At 37.8% G+C, this 17,402-nt stretch overlaps 10 protein-coding genes across 10 annotated transcripts; 7 read left to right on the forward strand and 3 right to left on the reverse strand.

The window, feature by feature from the left end:
* Nucleotides 1-101: 101 nt before the first annotated feature.
* ADE12 (adenylosuccinate synthase) lies at nucleotides 102-1,400 on the forward strand (the record flags this gene model as incomplete). The annotated part of the gene is made up of 1 exon (XM_003677335.1): nucleotides 102-1,400. The coding sequence occupies one exon, from the start codon at nucleotides 102-104 to the stop codon at nucleotides 1,398-1,400; it is 1,299 nt and encodes a 432-aa protein (XP_003677383.1).
* Nucleotides 1,401-1,486: 86 nt separating this feature from the next.
* On the reverse strand, nucleotides 1,487-3,202 carry ALG9 (dolichyl-P-Man:Man(6)GlcNAc(2)-PP-dolichol alpha-1,2-mannosyltransferase; the record flags this gene model as incomplete). The annotated part of the gene is made up of 1 exon (XM_003677336.1): nucleotides 1,487-3,202. The coding sequence occupies one exon, from the start codon at nucleotides 3,200-3,202 to the stop codon at nucleotides 1,487-1,489; it is 1,716 nt and encodes a 571-aa protein (XP_003677384.1).
* Nucleotides 3,203-3,767: 565 nt separating this feature from the next.
* On the forward strand, nucleotides 3,768-5,477 carry MGS1 (ssDNA-dependent ATPase MGS1; the record flags this gene model as incomplete). Its single annotated transcript, XM_003677337.1, has 1 exon — nucleotides 3,768-5,477. The coding sequence occupies one exon, from the start codon at nucleotides 3,768-3,770 to the stop codon at nucleotides 5,475-5,477; it is 1,710 nt and encodes a 569-aa protein (XP_003677385.1).
* Nucleotides 5,478-5,585: 108 nt separating this feature from the next.
* Nucleotides 5,586-6,080, reverse strand: NCAS0G01460 (uncharacterized protein; the record flags this gene model as incomplete). Its single annotated transcript, XM_003677338.1, has 1 exon — nucleotides 5,586-6,080. The coding sequence occupies one exon, from the start codon at nucleotides 6,078-6,080 to the stop codon at nucleotides 5,586-5,588; it is 495 nt and encodes a 164-aa protein (XP_003677386.1).
* A 595-nt stretch (nucleotides 6,081-6,675) lies between these two features.
* PPN2 (putative serine/threonine-protein phosphatase) lies at nucleotides 6,676-7,650 on the forward strand (the record flags this gene model as incomplete). Its single annotated transcript, XM_003677339.1, has 1 exon — nucleotides 6,676-7,650. The coding sequence occupies one exon, from the start codon at nucleotides 6,676-6,678 to the stop codon at nucleotides 7,648-7,650; it is 975 nt and encodes a 324-aa protein (XP_003677387.1).
* A 352-nt stretch (nucleotides 7,651-8,002) lies between these two features.
* Nucleotides 8,003-10,483, forward strand: RAP1 (DNA-binding transcription factor RAP1; the record flags this gene model as incomplete). The annotated part of the gene is made up of 1 exon (XM_003677340.1): nucleotides 8,003-10,483. The coding sequence occupies one exon, from the start codon at nucleotides 8,003-8,005 to the stop codon at nucleotides 10,481-10,483; it is 2,481 nt and encodes an 826-aa protein (XP_003677388.1).
* Nucleotides 10,484-11,668: 1,185 nt separating this feature from the next.
* On the forward strand, nucleotides 11,669-13,012 carry NCAS0G01490 (LIM domain-binding protein; the record flags this gene model as incomplete). The annotated part of the gene is made up of 1 exon (XM_003677341.1): nucleotides 11,669-13,012. One exon carries the CDS (start codon nucleotides 11,669-11,671, stop codon nucleotides 13,010-13,012), a length of 1,344 nt encoding a protein of 447 aa, XP_003677389.1.
* Nucleotides 13,013-13,228: 216 nt separating this feature from the next.
* Nucleotides 13,229-13,834, forward strand: PEX17 (Pex17p; the record flags this gene model as incomplete). Its single annotated transcript, XM_003677342.1, has 1 exon — nucleotides 13,229-13,834. One exon carries the CDS (start codon nucleotides 13,229-13,231, stop codon nucleotides 13,832-13,834), a length of 606 nt encoding a protein of 201 aa, XP_003677390.1.
* A 111-nt stretch (nucleotides 13,835-13,945) lies between these two features.
* On the reverse strand, nucleotides 13,946-14,632 carry RRG9 (mitochondrial ribosome assembly protein RRG9; the record flags this gene model as incomplete). The annotated part of the gene is made up of 1 exon (XM_003677343.1): nucleotides 13,946-14,632. One exon carries the CDS (start codon nucleotides 14,630-14,632, stop codon nucleotides 13,946-13,948), a length of 687 nt encoding a protein of 228 aa, XP_003677391.1.
* A 243-nt stretch (nucleotides 14,633-14,875) lies between these two features.
* On the forward strand, nucleotides 14,876-17,347 carry VID27 (Vid27p; the record flags this gene model as incomplete). The annotated part of the gene is made up of 1 exon (XM_003677344.1): nucleotides 14,876-17,347. One exon carries the CDS (start codon nucleotides 14,876-14,878, stop codon nucleotides 17,345-17,347), a length of 2,472 nt encoding a protein of 823 aa, XP_003677392.1.
* Between the last annotated feature and the right edge of the window lie 55 nt (nucleotides 17,348-17,402).

A 17,402-nucleotide genomic window follows, 5' to 3' on the forward strand; every position in this document is an offset into this window, starting at 1 on the left:
TTATATTCTTTTATTTTGTTTCACTATCTTTCTTCGAAATACTCCGTTCGCTGGAAGACTTTCTCGAGGCATACACAAATTCACAAACACATATATTCACTATGGTCAACGTCGTATTAGGTTCCCAATGGGGGGATGAAGGTAAGGGTAAATTAGTTGATCTTCTAGTTAGCAACTACGATATTGTTGCCCGTTGTGCCGGTGGTAATAACGCAGGTCACACCATCGTTGTCGGTGGGGTCAAGTATGATTTCCACATGCTACCTTCTGGGTTAGTCAATCCTAATTGTCAAAACTTACTAGGGAACGGTGTCGTCATTCATGTCCCCTCCTTCTTTAAGGAATTGGAAACTTTAGAAGCCAAAGGTTTAAAAGGTTGTAGAGAAAGATTATTTGTCTCTTCGAGAGCTCATTTAGTCTTCGATTTCCATCAAGTTACTGATAAGTTGAGAGAGAATGAATTATCAGGTCGTTCTAAGGATGGGAAGAACATTGGGACCACTGGTAAAGGTATTGGTCCAACTTATTCGACAAAGGCCTCTAGATCTGGGTTAAGAGTGCATCATTTAGTTAATGATAATCCAGGTGCATGGGATGCCTTTGTTGTCAAATACAAGAGATTATTGGAAACAAGAAAGCAAAGATATGGTGATTTTGAATATGATGTTGATGCCAAATTGGCTGAATACAAGAAGTACAGAGACGCCTTGAAACCATTCGTCGTAGATTCTGTCGTGTTCATGCATAAAGCCATTGAACAAAATAAGAAAATCTTGGTGGAAGGTGCTAATGCTCTTATGTTGGATATTGATTTTGGTACTTATCCATACGTTACTTCTTCCAGTACCGGTATTGGTGGTGTAGTCACTGGGCTAGGTATTCCTCCACGTACTATTGACAAAGTATATGGTGTCGTTAAGGCCTATACCACTCGTGTTGGAGAAGGTCCATTTCCTACAGAACAATTAAATCCAGATGGTGAAAAATTGCAGACCATTGGTGCCGAATTTGGTGTTACCACTGGTCGTAAACGTCGTTGCGGTTGGTTAGATCTTGTTGTCTTGAAGTACTCAAGTTTAATCAATGGTTATACCAGTTTAAACATTACCAAATTGGATGTTCTTGATTCATTTAAGGAAATTCCTGTTGGTATTTCTTACTCTATTAAGGGTAAGAAATTAGATTTGTTCCCAGAAGATTTAATGACTTTGGGTGAAGTGGATGTGGAATATGTTACTCTACCTGGTTGGGATCAAGATATTACAAAGATTACTGAATTTGATCAATTGCCCGAAAATGCCAAAAAATATTTGAAATTTATTGAAGATTTCGTTGGTATTCCAGTGGAATGGGTTGGTACTGGCCCAGCAAGAGAAAGCATGCTACATAAGGATATTTGAAAAGTACAAATCCATATGTCTTGTAAACTATAAATAACGTATATATATTTATGTATAAAATGAGGAATAATTTTTTTTCTTTATTTCTATGACTGTTCATCTGGAGCATAATGAATTCGTTCAAACAGACAATAGTCGAGATAATTAACACCGTACAAGGATTCCCATAATGAGCTCAAAGATTTAGGAACAATTCTCTTAATCAAATCATTGAAGCATTTAGGAATGTAAAATACTCTACCTAATAATTTCGAATTATCTACATCAACAAAGTTATAACAACTCAATTTAGTCCAATCTTCCGAATACGGATCAAATGAATCATTTGTTATATCGATAGGTAGTACCACATCTATGAAAAAATGACATTGATTCAAGGGAGAAACTTTGGACTCATCCCATTTATTCAAATTATTCATACCCTGTGGAATAGTCCTGATATTCTTTGTAAATGATTCAGATTCCATGAAATCACCTGGCAATAATCCGTCAAACCCGGATTTAACAAATTGCAACCTGTGTGATTCAGGTAAGAAAAATGAATTGGGGAAATGATACCATTCACGACCTGTGCATACATTGATTTTTTCATCTGTGGTCACATCCATCTTATTAAATTCTTCATATAGTTTAATGGGTGCCGTATAGTTTTCAATTAGGGCAACAATACGTGAGGTGGCTTGTAAGGCAATTAATAACATAGTCACCCATTTGAAAAATCTTCTTATATGTCTTAAGGAGTGATGTGACGATTTCTTACCAAAGTGGAAGCAATGGTATAGTCCAACGGAGCCACATAGTGAAATTAAAGGATATATTGGATACAAGAATCTTTCCTCCTTGTGAGGTTGGTTTATGAATATGATCATCCATGTCAATAATGAAGTCCAAAGAGGCCATAATGAAAGATGAAAAATGCCAATCAAAGAGGCGAAGAGAACAGGTAGTGGGAAATTGATTGTCAGATTGAGAATATAGTAATCCCACGATTCAACGCCGAAAATATTTGGTCCTGATTCATTGGTTGCATTAATTACATTATAAAATAAAATGTTCCATGACACTGGAGTAAATTTACCATAAAATACAGAATCAACGACGATGACTATTGTGGTAATTATAAATAGTACCAATGAAGTATCAAAGACAGTTCGGATGGTAGATATTATTCTATGTGTGAATAAGTAATGGAAACATAGGGGTAAACTGAGTACCAGAACAAATGGCCAACCTAAGATTGCTGAAACAAAATTAAATGTCAAACTGGATATAAAATTTGGGGTAGAGCCTGTAGATAGGTAGCGTAATGCAAACTTCATAGATGCTAAATATAATAGCATGGCAATAGATGAAGGTAACAGTTCCATAGAGGCATGGAACCATCCTGGATTGAATATTTGAATAAATAACCAAATGTTTGCAACTTGAACACTTAAAGTATGCTTAATTTCCACAAATAGTTTCCATTCCAATAAGCAACTAACAAGTCCTAATATGATTCTAGTCAAATAGAAATTCCATTCCGAAGGCCATTGGTACTTAATGAAAAGTTTGTTAAATGGATACAACACCAGATAAAAGGGGGACAAAAAAGCCCAGGATCTTATGGAGTATTCTGGAGAGTATTCCCAAGTTTGCTTACCAAACCCTCTTAGTAGTAAGTTTAATGGTTCCCAATAGTTAAAAGTTTCATCACAATCCGATATAAGAGAGTTAAATGGCTGGAAATAGAGACGTGAGGTCAGAAGCAATGTTAAGAGACCAAATGTAAACACCTTAGGTCTACAGCTGGATGGCTTCATTGTACGATGTGAAAATGCTCAATTAGAAGCTTAATGCTGATTCAAGTGCGTACCTGTTATCTGCTTTCCTTTGCAGCCTTTTCAAGTTTTGTAATGTCAAGTAAAAAGGCGAGCGAAAGCGCCGATTCATTCAGGTCAGCTTAACGTTAACGTTGACTGTAAATGATTGAGAGAGGTGGTACAATTGCTGTAAGGTTGATGGAAAACCACTGCTATGTAAGTAATTCGGTTGCCAGATTTACAGGACTGTATGTTTAAATGGATGCTGCAGGGTCTAATACATTTGTCGGCATGTTAAACGAATTCAATGATTTATTGATATCGCTTGAAGATATGATTTCGTACATAAAATGATGCCAGGATCTAGTTGATAGACCACTCGGTATGATTATTGGAACTGACACAACCTCCATTGACTGGATGCACTCATTTGTCATTACAATGAACTTACGCGATCATTACCTGCTTACGCGTTTCAGTGAAATATTTTAACTGATGCATACACACAGATCGATACAACCAGGACCAACTGAAGGACGTCTTTTCTGTAATAAGTGCACCGCTAATGTCTCAGCATCCAAAATGGTCATCCTCACAGGCAGTCCCATCCAAGCGATACATAGCATGTCCTCTGTGTGACTCCAAAGTACTGTTCATTACGCTCAATGATCATCTCGATAAGTGTCCAGGCCGAAAAGATTCCAATAAGACCACTACATCCTCTCACACCCAGGAATCGAAACCAAAGGCATCTCTGAAGTCGCTACTCTCCGGCGCAACTGCACACCCAAATAATAAGAAGAGGAAGCCTACACCAGAGGAAGAAGTAATAGATTTAGATGAGGTTCCAACCCCTGTGGTAAAGAAACCCACTTTAGATATGGAAATAAACAACTTACAAAAGACCGCACACCTTCCACTGAGTGAAAAAATGCGTCCCAAGACTTTAAGAGAATACGTGGGACAACAGCATATCCTATCGCAAGAAAATGGTACACTTTCCAAATACATTAAGTTGGGGACCATCCCTTCGATGATTCTTTGGGGTCCCCCTGGTGTTGGGAAGACATCTTTGGCACGACTATTAACTAAAGGTGCATCAGCCGATTACGGTGATGCTAACAAGTATTGGATGGTGGAGACTGGTGCCACTAAGGCAAACACACAGGAATTAAGAGGAGTATTTGAAAAATCAAAGAGAGAGTTTCAGTTGACTAAGAGGCGTACAGTGTTATTTATTGATGAAATTCACAGGTTTAATAAGGGACAACAGGATCTGCTTTTGCCACATTTGGAGAATGGTGATGTTATTTTGATCGGTGCTACCACTGAAAATCCCAGTTTTCAATTGAACAATGCGTTGATTAGTAGATGTCAAGTGTTTGTCTTGGAAAAGTTATCTGTTAACGAGATGTGTATTGTGTTGTACCGAGCTGTGGCGTTATTAAATCGATGTAGGAAATTAATTTGGAATGTACCTGAGAATCCTTTACAGTTATCGAGGGACGTTCTGGAATATATTGTAGATGTGGCAGTAGGTGATACAAGAAGAGCGTTGAATATCTTGGAAATGATTGAAGTTTCCACAAGAGGCCGTGTAGATACGGAAAAAGAGTTAACACTTAATATTATCAAAGATATAATAAAAAAGAATAGTAGCAGTGTGTTGAACACGTATTATGACACGAAAGGTGATAATCATTACGATACAATCTCTGCATTTCACAAAGCTGTCAGAGGTAGCGATGCCAATGCAGCTCTATATTATTTGGGGAGGATGATTCAAGGTGGGGAAGATCCATTGTACATTGCAAGACGGATGATTCGAATGGCAAGTGAAGATATTGGAATACGGGATAATAGTTTGTTACCCTTAGCGGTGGCCGCCCATGATACAGTAATGAAGTTAGGGTTACCTGAGGCAGATATGGCACTGGCTCAATGTGCAGTTGCATTGGCAAGAGCCCCAAAATCTGTTGAAGTGTATAGGGCATGGAATAAAGTAAAGGCGATGTTGGGTGAGAATAAGTATTCTTTGGCCAGTAGTGAAATTCCTATGCATATTAGAAACGCTCCGACACGACTCATGGAGGAACTTGGTTATTCTAAAGGTTATAAGTATAACCCAGACTTTGTTGATGGTAAGGTGAAACAAGAATATTTCCCGGAAGAAGTGCTTAAGAAGTGTCCCAATAGGAATGAATTAAAATTTCTGACGGGTAAACATCTTGGTAAAAAGGTCGACCCCGATCTTAAGAATAATGCTAATATTTAAAACTCCGATTATTTATTTTTTTATTTATTTATTTATTTATTTATTTATTTAACACATATGAAAGCATATATGTGTACTCTTTTGAACTCCTGTGTGGAATTTACCATATTATAATTGTGTTTTATAATACTTAGAAAGTTCCATCTTTGCTAATTGGAACTCCACCCTTGCATGATTTAAAGCCCTTAAATCTGCTTCCAGATACACATTAGAATGATCCAACTTCATTTTGGCAGGTTGGAATACAATATCCTTCTTATTGACACCCTTGGGCAATTTTCCAAGCAATACATTTTCGTCAGGAAACGAATCCTCCGATTTCTGACTTATATCCTGAATTCTCTCACAAACCCAAGCGATTCTTTGCAACCCGAGGGATGCAGACGAACCTTTCAAGAAGTGTCCCAATTCATTCAGTTTCTTCAAATCCTGACCGTGATTCAACTCTTCTTCGATCTCTGCAAACGTCGTGTTGGCCTGGTCAATATATTGGAGTATCAGGTTCCGAGAGAATTCGGAGTCATCCTCATCCATCTGTATTATTTCGTTTAGGATTGTCCAATCAATGACTTCATTTGGTATTGGACGGGTCATGTTCATCATTGTTAAGCGAGTGTATGTATATGTGTGCTGTGTTGTGTGTTGTCTGTGTCTTACTGTTTCAAATACGTTGAGGATAACTAGTTGATACGTAGTGTTTTTTGTACTGGCAAGTAGATCACTGTTTCTTAAGAGATACAGATGAGGAGTGATTTACGAAGAAAAAAGCTCAGAGGGATTCGTCAGGGGAAGAGAAGGTAGGATATTTCCCGGGAATGTTAGAATGTGTGAAGGTTTATCCTAGCCAATTCCAAGAAGGCAATGGAACATTGCCCCGCACTGGATTCCCTAGAGAAGTCAAGTCAAGAGGGGAGCAGTTCAACCAAGAGACCCTGTTCAATTCTGTTCGATGCTCGAGTCGATGTACACTCCTCACCCTCACGTACGTACGTACGTATCTACACTGTCTACCCCACAACAGATCACGTTATTCCAGTCCTATTCTGTTCTATTCAGCTCTGGTCCCATTACGTATGTTGTGTCTATCCGGATGACGAAATTTCCAGCCCCCAGATCTGAATTCCACTTTATTTAGGTAAGCAGGCATGCACAATACACAACACAATTAGATTGACACACTACAGCACACAAGAACAAGATGCTACTGCCTGCCAGACCCTCACTATCGACACCACTCGTCCTATTCCTCATAACATGCGGTTCCTGTCTGTATTTCGTTTGGATCCTCACGCATCCGCAACACCAGGGAATCAAACTCCCCGTCATGACGACGTTCCCTCAACTTATATCCATCAGGGACCCTCATGAACGGTTGCTGTTTATCGGGGATGTGCATGGGCAATACCATGAGTTGAAGAAACTGCTGCGTCGTGAAGTGGACGCAAGGGAGAACACTACAGTGGTCCTCGTGGGAGATTTCATCACAAAGGGTCCCAGGAACAAAGAGGTGGTTTCATTTATATTGGAGAATAAAGACAAGGTGAAATGTGTTTTCGGAAACAACGAGATCCTGGCTTACCTTGCCATGGTGAACCCGTTGTACCCATCCAAGAGACAAAGAGGTATTAAAGTCCCCCTACAGTTCACCTCGGAGAAGAGTTTTATTCCTGAGGATTGGACCAAGATCAGTAAGAAACATAAGGATGTGGTGAAGGAGGTTGGAGTGAAGAAATTGGTCGAGTTGGCTAATCATTGTTCCGTGGCGCTGGAATTCGATTTGGAATTGACAGGTCAAAACATGTTTGCTGTGCATGCTGGAATGCTGCCCGGTGACTTTATGAACAATAACCCGAGGGGTCATGTGCATGCTTCCGTTGCTGCATTGACTGATATGAAATATGTGGACGAGGAGGACTGGTCCTATACTTCAAGAACTGGGGAAGAATTCAAACAGAGTATCAGATGGTACAAACTATGGGATAGGTATGGGGAAACATTTGAGAATGTAACCGTGGTTTATGGTCATGATGCTAGCAAGGGTCTTAACATAAGGAAATATACCAAGGGGTTAGATACCTCATGTGTGCAGGGGGGCAAGTTATCTGCCTTGGAGTACAAATATGAACCGGACCATGCCCATTACAAGGAACGTCTAATCCAGCTGGATTGCTGAGAGACACATATACACAAACATTATACAGACATACATAGAGACACATTTATATAGAATATGCATATTTAACTCGTAGAAATCACGACGCAAATTAATAACAGACGCGGACCCGTACGAAGTGAGCAAATCTGATATAAAAAACAAAAAAACACAAAAAACCGAAAATTTGAACACAAACAAAACAGCACCTAAACACCATCGTCTCGAAAACCCAATACCCAAACAGTAGTCTTCTGTAATACTCAAAGCTGGAAACGCGACCCTAATTCACGATTAATCAATAAAACCCATCACTTAATTCAAATATTAACGTGATTTACACTACAACAATTACAGTTATTGAGGTGTAAGAATGTCAAGTCCTCAAAATTTCGAAACTGCACAACAGTACATGGATTCTCTCTCTGATAGTAATAACAGTCACATGGAGAATCAACAACAACAGGACGCGTCCCCTAATGCGAATGGCAATGGTGCAGTGACGACGGAAGAAACCAACGTCGATCCATCAATCACAAATGTAAAGATGGAGGGAACAAATAACGCTGATGCTGATATTACAATTGCCCTTCCTGCAACACAAGATGTAAACAATGACAGTAATGGGACTGCAGCGGCTGATAAGGATGGAAATTCTCCAAATAATGAAACGTCGACCTCCACTGGAGAAAATCCACAAAAGGATCAAAATGCTACCCCTGTAGCCATTAGTACTTTATTTCAAGGTATGAATTTTTTCATGAATCGTAATAATGATGCCCATGATTCAGCTCATGATGTCGATCAATTAGCTCGTCTTATTATGGCTCATAGTGGGAACGTATTAGCTTCTTTACCAGAGGATACAACTGATGTTTCAAATGTATATGTCATTTCTCCCTATAATGATACTAAATTACCAACTGTGACGCCCACTTATATTAAGGCATGCGTGTCAAATAACACTCTTTTAAATATTAATCATTATTTGGTTCCATATGATGAATTCCGTTCTGTTATTGACACGCAATTACAATCAGAGACTAATAATGATGATGATCATGTTGATCATGACGAGGCATCAAAAAAGAGAAATTTATTTGAAGCTGATCCTGAAGAGGCTACTCAATTGAATTCTACTGAACCTCAAGGGACTTCCACTCAACTACCACAGGATAATAAAACTGCCAGTAATCCTACAACAATAAGTGCACAACCAGAAAACAATCAAGAAGCTAATAATGCTGCTCAACAGCAAACAGAAGAACAATTACGTCTTTTACAAGAACATGCACAAGAAGTGAATCAACAAGCTGAACCATCAAATGTATCAGATGAAGACGTAAATTATGAAGAAAGAGCCTACATGATGAGAGCTGCTTTACCATCTCATAATAAAGCTTCATTTACTGAGGCAGAAGATGAATTTATCTTAGACGTTGTGAGGAAGAACCCAACAAGACGTACCACACATACTTTATATGATGAAATTTCACATTACGTTCCAAATCATACGGGGAATTCTATTAGACATAGATTCCGTGTCTATTTATCAAAGAGGTTAGATTATGTTTATCAAGTGGATAGTTATGGGAAGTTAGTTCGTGATGAAAATGGTAATCTAATAAAGACCAAGACGTTACCACCATCAATTAAAAAGAAATTTACAGCTGATGAAGATTATATTTTAGCATTAGCAGTAAAGAAGCAATTTTATCGTGATTTATATCAAATTGATCCTGATACGGGGACAAATTTAATCAGTAATGAAGATTCTCCTACTGCAATTGCAAGAAGAAATATGACTATGGATCCAAATCATGTTCCTGGTAATGAACCAAGTTTTAATGATTTTAGAGTTAATGATCGTAGAGGTCCTGTAGCTAGAGAATTTTTTAAATCATTTGCAGATGCTAATGTATCTCATAGTGAGAATGCCTGGAGAGATAGATTTAGAAAATTTTTGTTAACATTTGGTGTGGATCATTATATTGAATATTTTGAACAAGAAACCAATGCTGGTAGGAAACCAGAACCCATGAAGAACTTAACTAACAGACCTAGAAGGAAGGCAGGTATAACGCCTGGTAATTATAATTCCGCAATTAAGAGGCAGAGAGCCTATTCCATTTCTAAAGCTGTTCATGATCAGAATAGTAATATATCCAATGCTGCTGTAGTTGCAGCTGCTAATGCTGCCTCTGGAGATAATACAGATACACATTCCACCCCATCATATCCAATACCAGAGAATGAATTATTAGATGAAGAGACTATGAATTTCATTTCTAATTTAAAGAATGATTTATCCAAATTAGAGAGTAATAATAGTGGCAATAATAATAATCTACCCTTTGAATATTCACCTGAAATTGCAGAGGCAATTCGTAATGATTTTGATAACGAAGGTAAAGAATTTGATAATATCGATCCTGATACGATAAAATTTCCACCTGAAATTGCCACAATTGATCTTTTCTTACCAATTTTTTTCCAATTTGGATCTACTAGAAACTTCCTTGAAAAAGTGGAAAATGTTATTAAGAGAGATTATGAACCATCACAAGCTGAAAAATTGGTGGAAGATTTATGTGATGAAGCAGGTGTGCGTAGAGGGTTCAGTACTAGTATCTTGACTGCGTTATCTGGTGATTTAATGATCTTTCCTCGTTATTTCCTCAATATGTTTAAAAATAACGTCAATCCACCTTTAAACGTCCCTGGTATTTGGACTCATGAGGATGATGCGATGTTAAGTTCTAATGATAGTGAAGACTTAAGACATTTGGAAAAGAAGCATGGTGCTGCAAGAATAGCTATTAGAAGAAGGTTTGTGGAAAGAGATTTGGTTTAATTAATAACTGGAACCAAATTATTTTCTGTGTTTTTCAGAAAGATTTACGCTTGTAATTTATTTTGAAGGTTGGATATTTGTTTTACGTACGGTACTTCCGTTGTTGTATATTTTGTGTTTTATTATTTAGAGATCAAAAAAGGATTATTAATTTTAAAACGGAGGATCTATCCCGTACGCATTTGGGTCATGTCTTAATTAATAATAGGACATTGTTTCAATAAAAGTTTGGTAGTCACCACGAGGAAGGGGCAGACATTCCCGGTTATGAATCGCAAGTGATGTGATTTATCCCATCATTGCCAATGATTGAAACTCGGTAAATCCATACTAGTTCAATATACAACGCAAGAATGTTGAGCAATCTGGAAGGAGCTGTTTGTGATCTAGACGAGTTGGAAACGTTACCTTTCGCCAGCAAACGCACAGAAGTCATTGTTTGTTACCAAGAGAAGACAGTGGGAGGGGTGAGGGGTCATTATCTCGCATTTCTCTCCATCTGCACTATTACAAATACCCAGAATCGTGTGCAGCTGAATTACCTAAGATCAGAGGCTTAGGGTGCATGAGGGGATTTATTCAAGATCGTTTAAGCGCAACATTACGTTATCTATTATGACCGATAAAAAGCTTCACATGAAACATTCCGGCTAGAAACCAAAAGATGAGCTGCAATTTGTCAGCGATGGGGTTCCTGCAGTACCGTCCCTGGGCGATTCCTCCTTCACCGCTGCGACCACGGTATGTACGTTTCAGGAGAATCACACATGCTTAACGAGCACATGGATGTGAGAGTACAGCAGCAGCTGGCTCAACAAAATAATGTGCTTCAATGGGTGTCCTATTCTTTTCGCGCCTAGAGCTATATGTAGAATTACGTGAGAGAACCACTGCACGACCGTAGCATTCCCCAGACGGGCCCGTGCAGCTCATTTAGAGCAATCACATGCGAATATGCAAGGACAATCCAGTTTCGAAATTTATTTCCAGTCCCACTTTAACAGGAATGGGCCCTCCCAAGTTTCCCGATTCCAAAGTCTGGACTAGAACGTAGGTACGTGAAGTGCAGCGTTTATTTATATATATGGATATATAAATGCCCGGATCTGTCCCATCGGAGGGAATTTAGCGCTCCTATTGTATGTACTCTTTTTCCTTCCAAATATATAACCAATAACAGCATTTATGTCACTAATGGAAAAAATTATTCATTACAAGCAACCAAACCTAAAATTACCTCAGCATCAAGCATATTCACTACACGCATACCCTCACTCAGAACCGCCCAAATACGATAAATTAAACCCAGCTTTCACAGCAAAGACTAACTATGACCACAACCAGGATGAATTTTATAACGGATTGAATGACGAAAACAATAGCACACTATTGGAATCCCCAAATTTTACATTCGATCACCTCTCACCAGCATCGTACCCGATGGATTTCTCCATGGATGAAAACGTTCATGAAGACATAATACCAGCGGACATTAACAGCAAAGTAAATAATAATATTTCCGAACAGAACAACAGCATACCGGAACGTATAGACTACGCGGCTATTTATACTTCGTATGAGGCAAGGACATATCTTTCCAACGTCGCGAATTCCAGAATAAGGCAAATGATACTGTACGTTAATAATTCCAAGGATAACATGAATAATGTCTCATATTGGAAACGCTTTGTAGAGGAGTTTTTCGATCGTGATTGTCAATTGAATATATCCATGAGGTTGGGTTCTGAAATTGAGATTTTCGAAATCTTGGGAATTCTATTACCACAGATGGTACTACAGTTTGGTCATATGGGTGTGATGAAATTGGAAATTACACCGGGGGAAATTCATACACAATTGTTGAATGACGGAACTAAATTTTTCGATTGTTTGAGCAACACTTACTATTTCCATTATGAAGATGGTAGTCATCATAAACTTTATCTCGAGCTGCATGGGATATTTACAGTAGATTTGAAAGTTAAATGGATTGATGTGCAAGTGAGAGGCAGTACATATTGTGTGGATTGGAATTCTGTTGAGAGTTTGGTTACGGGGAAAACGGTTCAAAATATAGTGGCAGGTCCAACTCCAACTGAGGATAATGATAATGAGAACGAAAATAAAATTGAAATCGAGGATGAAGATAAGAAGAAGATGAAGGAGTTACAATCACACTTTAATGTGTTTAAGAACACCACTGAATTTGGAATTATTAAAAATATGGCCAGGTTGTTTCAAGTTAATCAAGTGATGTCCAAGATGATTGACTTGATGAAATATCATAGAAAGATAAATTCAGTAAATCCTATCACGTCTCTAAACGAATACGTCCAGGCTAACAAAGCGTTGATTGTGAATAAACCCATCAAGAGAACAAGAAAGAGACGTGCAGAGGAAGACCATAATACATGGTTTAAACATTTGAAGAAAATGGCCGTGCCAGAAGGACTAGAGAGTCGAACAACGCCAACTTTGAAGAAAAGAAAGATTATCCAAATGCGATCGGGTCCAACAGTTCAAACATGATTTTTCTATACGGAGTATATAAAGGAAAATATCCAATTATTTATTTTATCAAAAAATTTGCATTTTTTCAGTTTTGTTATTTTATTTTTTTTTTACATAGTCTATGTGACTAAAATATCAAGAGTTTGGATAATTTCCGCAATCTTCAAAATTCTCCAAAGGTTCCCTTTACAAAGAACAAGGGTATCACCCCACCTAAAAAGACAAGCTAATCGGATGGATAACGAACAAATTTGGCAGAATTTGAACTGGCCTAAAAATGCAACAATAAGGAAACGAAAGATACGAGACCCAACTTTTACTGCAGTTCAGTCTATATTATACAATGGTGGGCTTCTGGCAGCTCTCTTGTACTCCATCGCTACCTTACTAATACAGCCGATACTAGCAGACCAATATGAACAGAGACATGAATTTGCACTTGCAGCTCTCTTGAAAGTTCGAAAACTGATTTCTACGTTACAATCTCGATTACGAACTACACCTGTCTCCATACTGGGAGCGAATGAAACGCAAACTACCATTGAAAGATGCACACAAACTTCATTAGATACTGATAATGACTTTGCTGATGAGAATGATACTCCACTGGAGTCAATCTCGCAAAGGATATATAACTTAAAGTGGAAATTGAGTCAATTTAATGCAAACGATAGTAGAACCTCTAATGCCATTGAAGGATTCAATTTTCAAACCAAACTGGTAAAGGATCAAATTGATAATTTAAATACTCCTACTAAAGCAATCGATGGATCTAAGAATATTGTTGCGTCATTGCGAGAAATGAAGGGCTGGTTTGTCAATGGGAAAATCCCTTATTAATGACTTTCATAACTAAAATGGAGAATATACTCAATATTACTACTACTCTATAAAAATATATATGCGTACGTAAATACATGGTAACGATTTTTACTCTTTATTCGATGATGTCTATATTTTTGTAGTATTCTTGGATATGCTTCTTTCCAAAAGATATAGTTTATCTTTCCTATTACGAATATCATTTTTCTTATGGCGATTGATGTCATTATTATTATTATTATTATTTACAGGTCGTTTCTTTCTACTCTCTTTCTTAAAAGCTTTGAATATTAGTTCAGAAGAATTGTTCTTGGAGGAGAGAATTTTCATGGCAGGAGTAATATCTATATTTTTAGGTTGCTCTTCGTATGTAGTTTCATACATTTCTTTAATTCGTTCCCCTCTTTCCTTCCATCTTTGATGAATCACAGTATTTTCACTTTCAGTTGGTTTCCACTTGGATTTTAAGATACGTCTAATTGCCTCAGGAGACACTTTGAATCGTTCCCCCAAATCAGACGCAGTTAAATCAGGAAATTGTTCCCTGAGTAACCTAATACTATCCATTTCTGTCCTTGACAGTTTCTTCTTGGGGTTCCAACCTTTACCTTCAAACTTATCTCGAAGTGCCAACTTCTGACTTTTCCATAATGGAATGGTAGAATTGTCTAATATCTCTGATTCCATATGTGCCAAGCTAGATCGATTAATTAATTTTATCACTTCTTTGGCTGATTTCCCCTTTTTAGCCATATTTATTAGACGTTCACGACCAGTATGCAGAAACGAACAACATTCCCACCGCAATACATTCATAATATCACGACCTATCCTATCCTGCCAAACTAACTCGCTAAATGCTGTCGTTAGTACCGCTATCTTCTTGTTCGACAATGAGCTTCTTTTATTTCCAAAACGCTTCTTGCACGAAGATGAGCGCTGTTTCGAACCCCTTCAGAATCATTCCAACAAGCTTAAAAAAGTAAAATTAAATAAATGACTGACAGCTAACAAGTGTCAAAAAGGGACCAAGAGAGAAAGAGACTGAGAAACGTATCGATGAACATTGTTAAGAAATTCATGGGCTCAGGGACTAAACAGGATCTGCTAGTGATTCCATCGGGTCAGTTTGATCTGTTAAGATCGCAACAATCACCGAAAGCATCATTGGAATGTATATACAACGATTCCACTTTAGCGATAAGGGAAACAACTCGATTTGCTTATGAGCTAGTAGTAAGGAAGATGTCTGATAATTTGGAAACTCCTGATGGGGAAGAAAGTGAAGATTACTCGGATGATTCCATTAGCGTCCTCTCTACTCAATCTAAGAAGAAAGAGGATGAATGGATTTTTGAAGTGAATGATGCCTTGGAATTTCATAAGAATTGGAATAAACAAGGGGATGCTACTTTTGTTTGGAATAACTTGCAAGGTGATGAGGATGAGGAAAAGGTTCAATTTGTTATGCCCTCTGATGTTGCCTTGAATGAAATTGAACAGTTTTTACAGACTGTTCACCGTTGCCAATTTGAAGTTAAATATAAGAAATCGTCATTGAGTGCCACAGCAAGTGATTTACTTCAGTTCGAAAGTAACAGTTTGGGGGTATCTGTTGAAGATAATCTCGACCCAGATTTAGATGAAAAATTTAAAACAATGAACATTGCAAGTAATAATATGGAATCAGAAGAGGAAGACGATGATGATGATGCATTTGAGGATGCTAATGATACGTTTAGGGCTGAAAAGAAAATTCCACTTGAGTCAAATCAATCAGCCGAACCTGTAAATGCCAATCCTCCTTCCACCGTAGAACATTCAAGAACCCCATCTCCATTAGCTAAGACGCCCGCTGGGGAAGAACAATGCCGCCTAAAAGCAAGTGTTTATGTATTTGACCCGATCCAAGGTCAATTTATTTTACAAGAAAATGGTGCAAAAGTTGCTCTAATTAAAACAGGGAAGTATGAATACTGGTTGGCCATTGAAGGGAAGCAGATTAAATTAGGAACTGACGTATCACCATCTATTAATCCTACATTTGAATCTTTGAGATCTTCCTTTATCTTTAATTACAGTTTCAACAATGTAACTCTATCTTACCTATTGAAATTTGACAGCTTGCAAGCATGCATTACCTTTCACTCGGTTTGGTCCAAATGTTTTTGGATGACTTTAAATAAAGAGCCATTTGAAGAAATACCCTTAGAAGAGCAGAAATATGTTCTAAATAGTGGACCGGTTTCAATTGAAAAACAATTAGATGAAATATTGGCACTTGATAGTGAAGATGAAAGAGAACAATATATCAAACGTCATGAAACGGAAGCTGACCTATCTAGTGATGAGGAGGAGGAAGAACAAGCTGAACGTTCCAAAAAGGTTATTTCCTCGGAAAGTTTCGAGGAAAAATACCATCCATTAAGTGGCAAATCAACAGATAGTAATAAATCACTGACTGTTGCTTTCAGGAATGATAGATCATATGTTCTCAGGGGTAATAAACTTGGTGTATTCAAGACTGATGATGATGATGATGATTTAGATTTTGTTACCGTGATAAAAGATATCTCGACTTTAGATGGAGGTAAAATGGACCCGCATAATCCAATGTTATACATGGAGGATAGATCTTTAATATTACAGGATAGCAGTGATAAGAAGAAGCTATACAAGATGGACTTGGAAAGAGGAAAAGTTGTAGAAGAATGGGGCACTGGTGAGAGGGATATCGTTCAATATGGACCTAACAAGAAATTTGACCAACTGACAGCGGAGCAGACAATTTTGGGGGTTTCCCCAAATGGTTTACTTAAAATTGACCCAAGAGTAAACACAGCCGATAAGACTGTATTAGACCAATCTAAAGAGTACAAGACAAAAACCGAATTCTCGTCAATTTGCACCACTGAAAATGGTAGCATTGCAGTTGGCTCTGAAAAGGGAGATGTCAGATTATACGATAGATTGGGAATAAGGGCCAAAACCCGTGTCCCTTCATTAGGTGAACCCAATAAATTTGTTTCTGCCTCATCTGACGGTAAATGGTTGTTGGTCACGTGTGAATCGTCTATATTACTAATGGATATGACGATTAAAACAGGTAAAAATACCGGGAATTTGGGATTCCTTAAATCTTTCCCTTCATCAGAGGTTGTGAAAACTTACATATTAAAGATCTGCCCAGAAGATGCAAATGATATTGTTAACTATACTCAAAAACCAATCTCGTTTACGAGGGCACATTTTAATATAGGGGTTGGTAAACAAGAGGACACAATATTGTCCTCAACTGGGCCTTATGCTGTTTCATGGTCTCTGGAGAAAATCCTAGCTGGTTTTAGAAAACCTTATAAGATGAAAAGATACAAAAGTAATATTATTGAGGATAATTTCGAATTCGGAACAAACAAAAAGATTATTGTCGCATTGGAAAATGATGTTTCTTCATCTAAAACTAAAAGTTTTAAACGCCCTAATAAGGATGTAATAATGCCATCAAGCTCACTTACGAGTTTCTATAGTTAGGTATCCAGCACCTACTGACGTTCTTTAACATCTCTTGATTGCAGGTTACTGTGAC

This window comes from Naumovozyma castellii, chromosome 7 (assembly GCF_000237345.1).
Source record: "Naumovozyma castellii chromosome 7, complete genome".
In the NCBI taxonomy this organism is placed as follows: Eukaryota; Fungi; Ascomycota; class Saccharomycetes; order Saccharomycetales; family Saccharomycetaceae; genus Naumovozyma; species Naumovozyma castellii.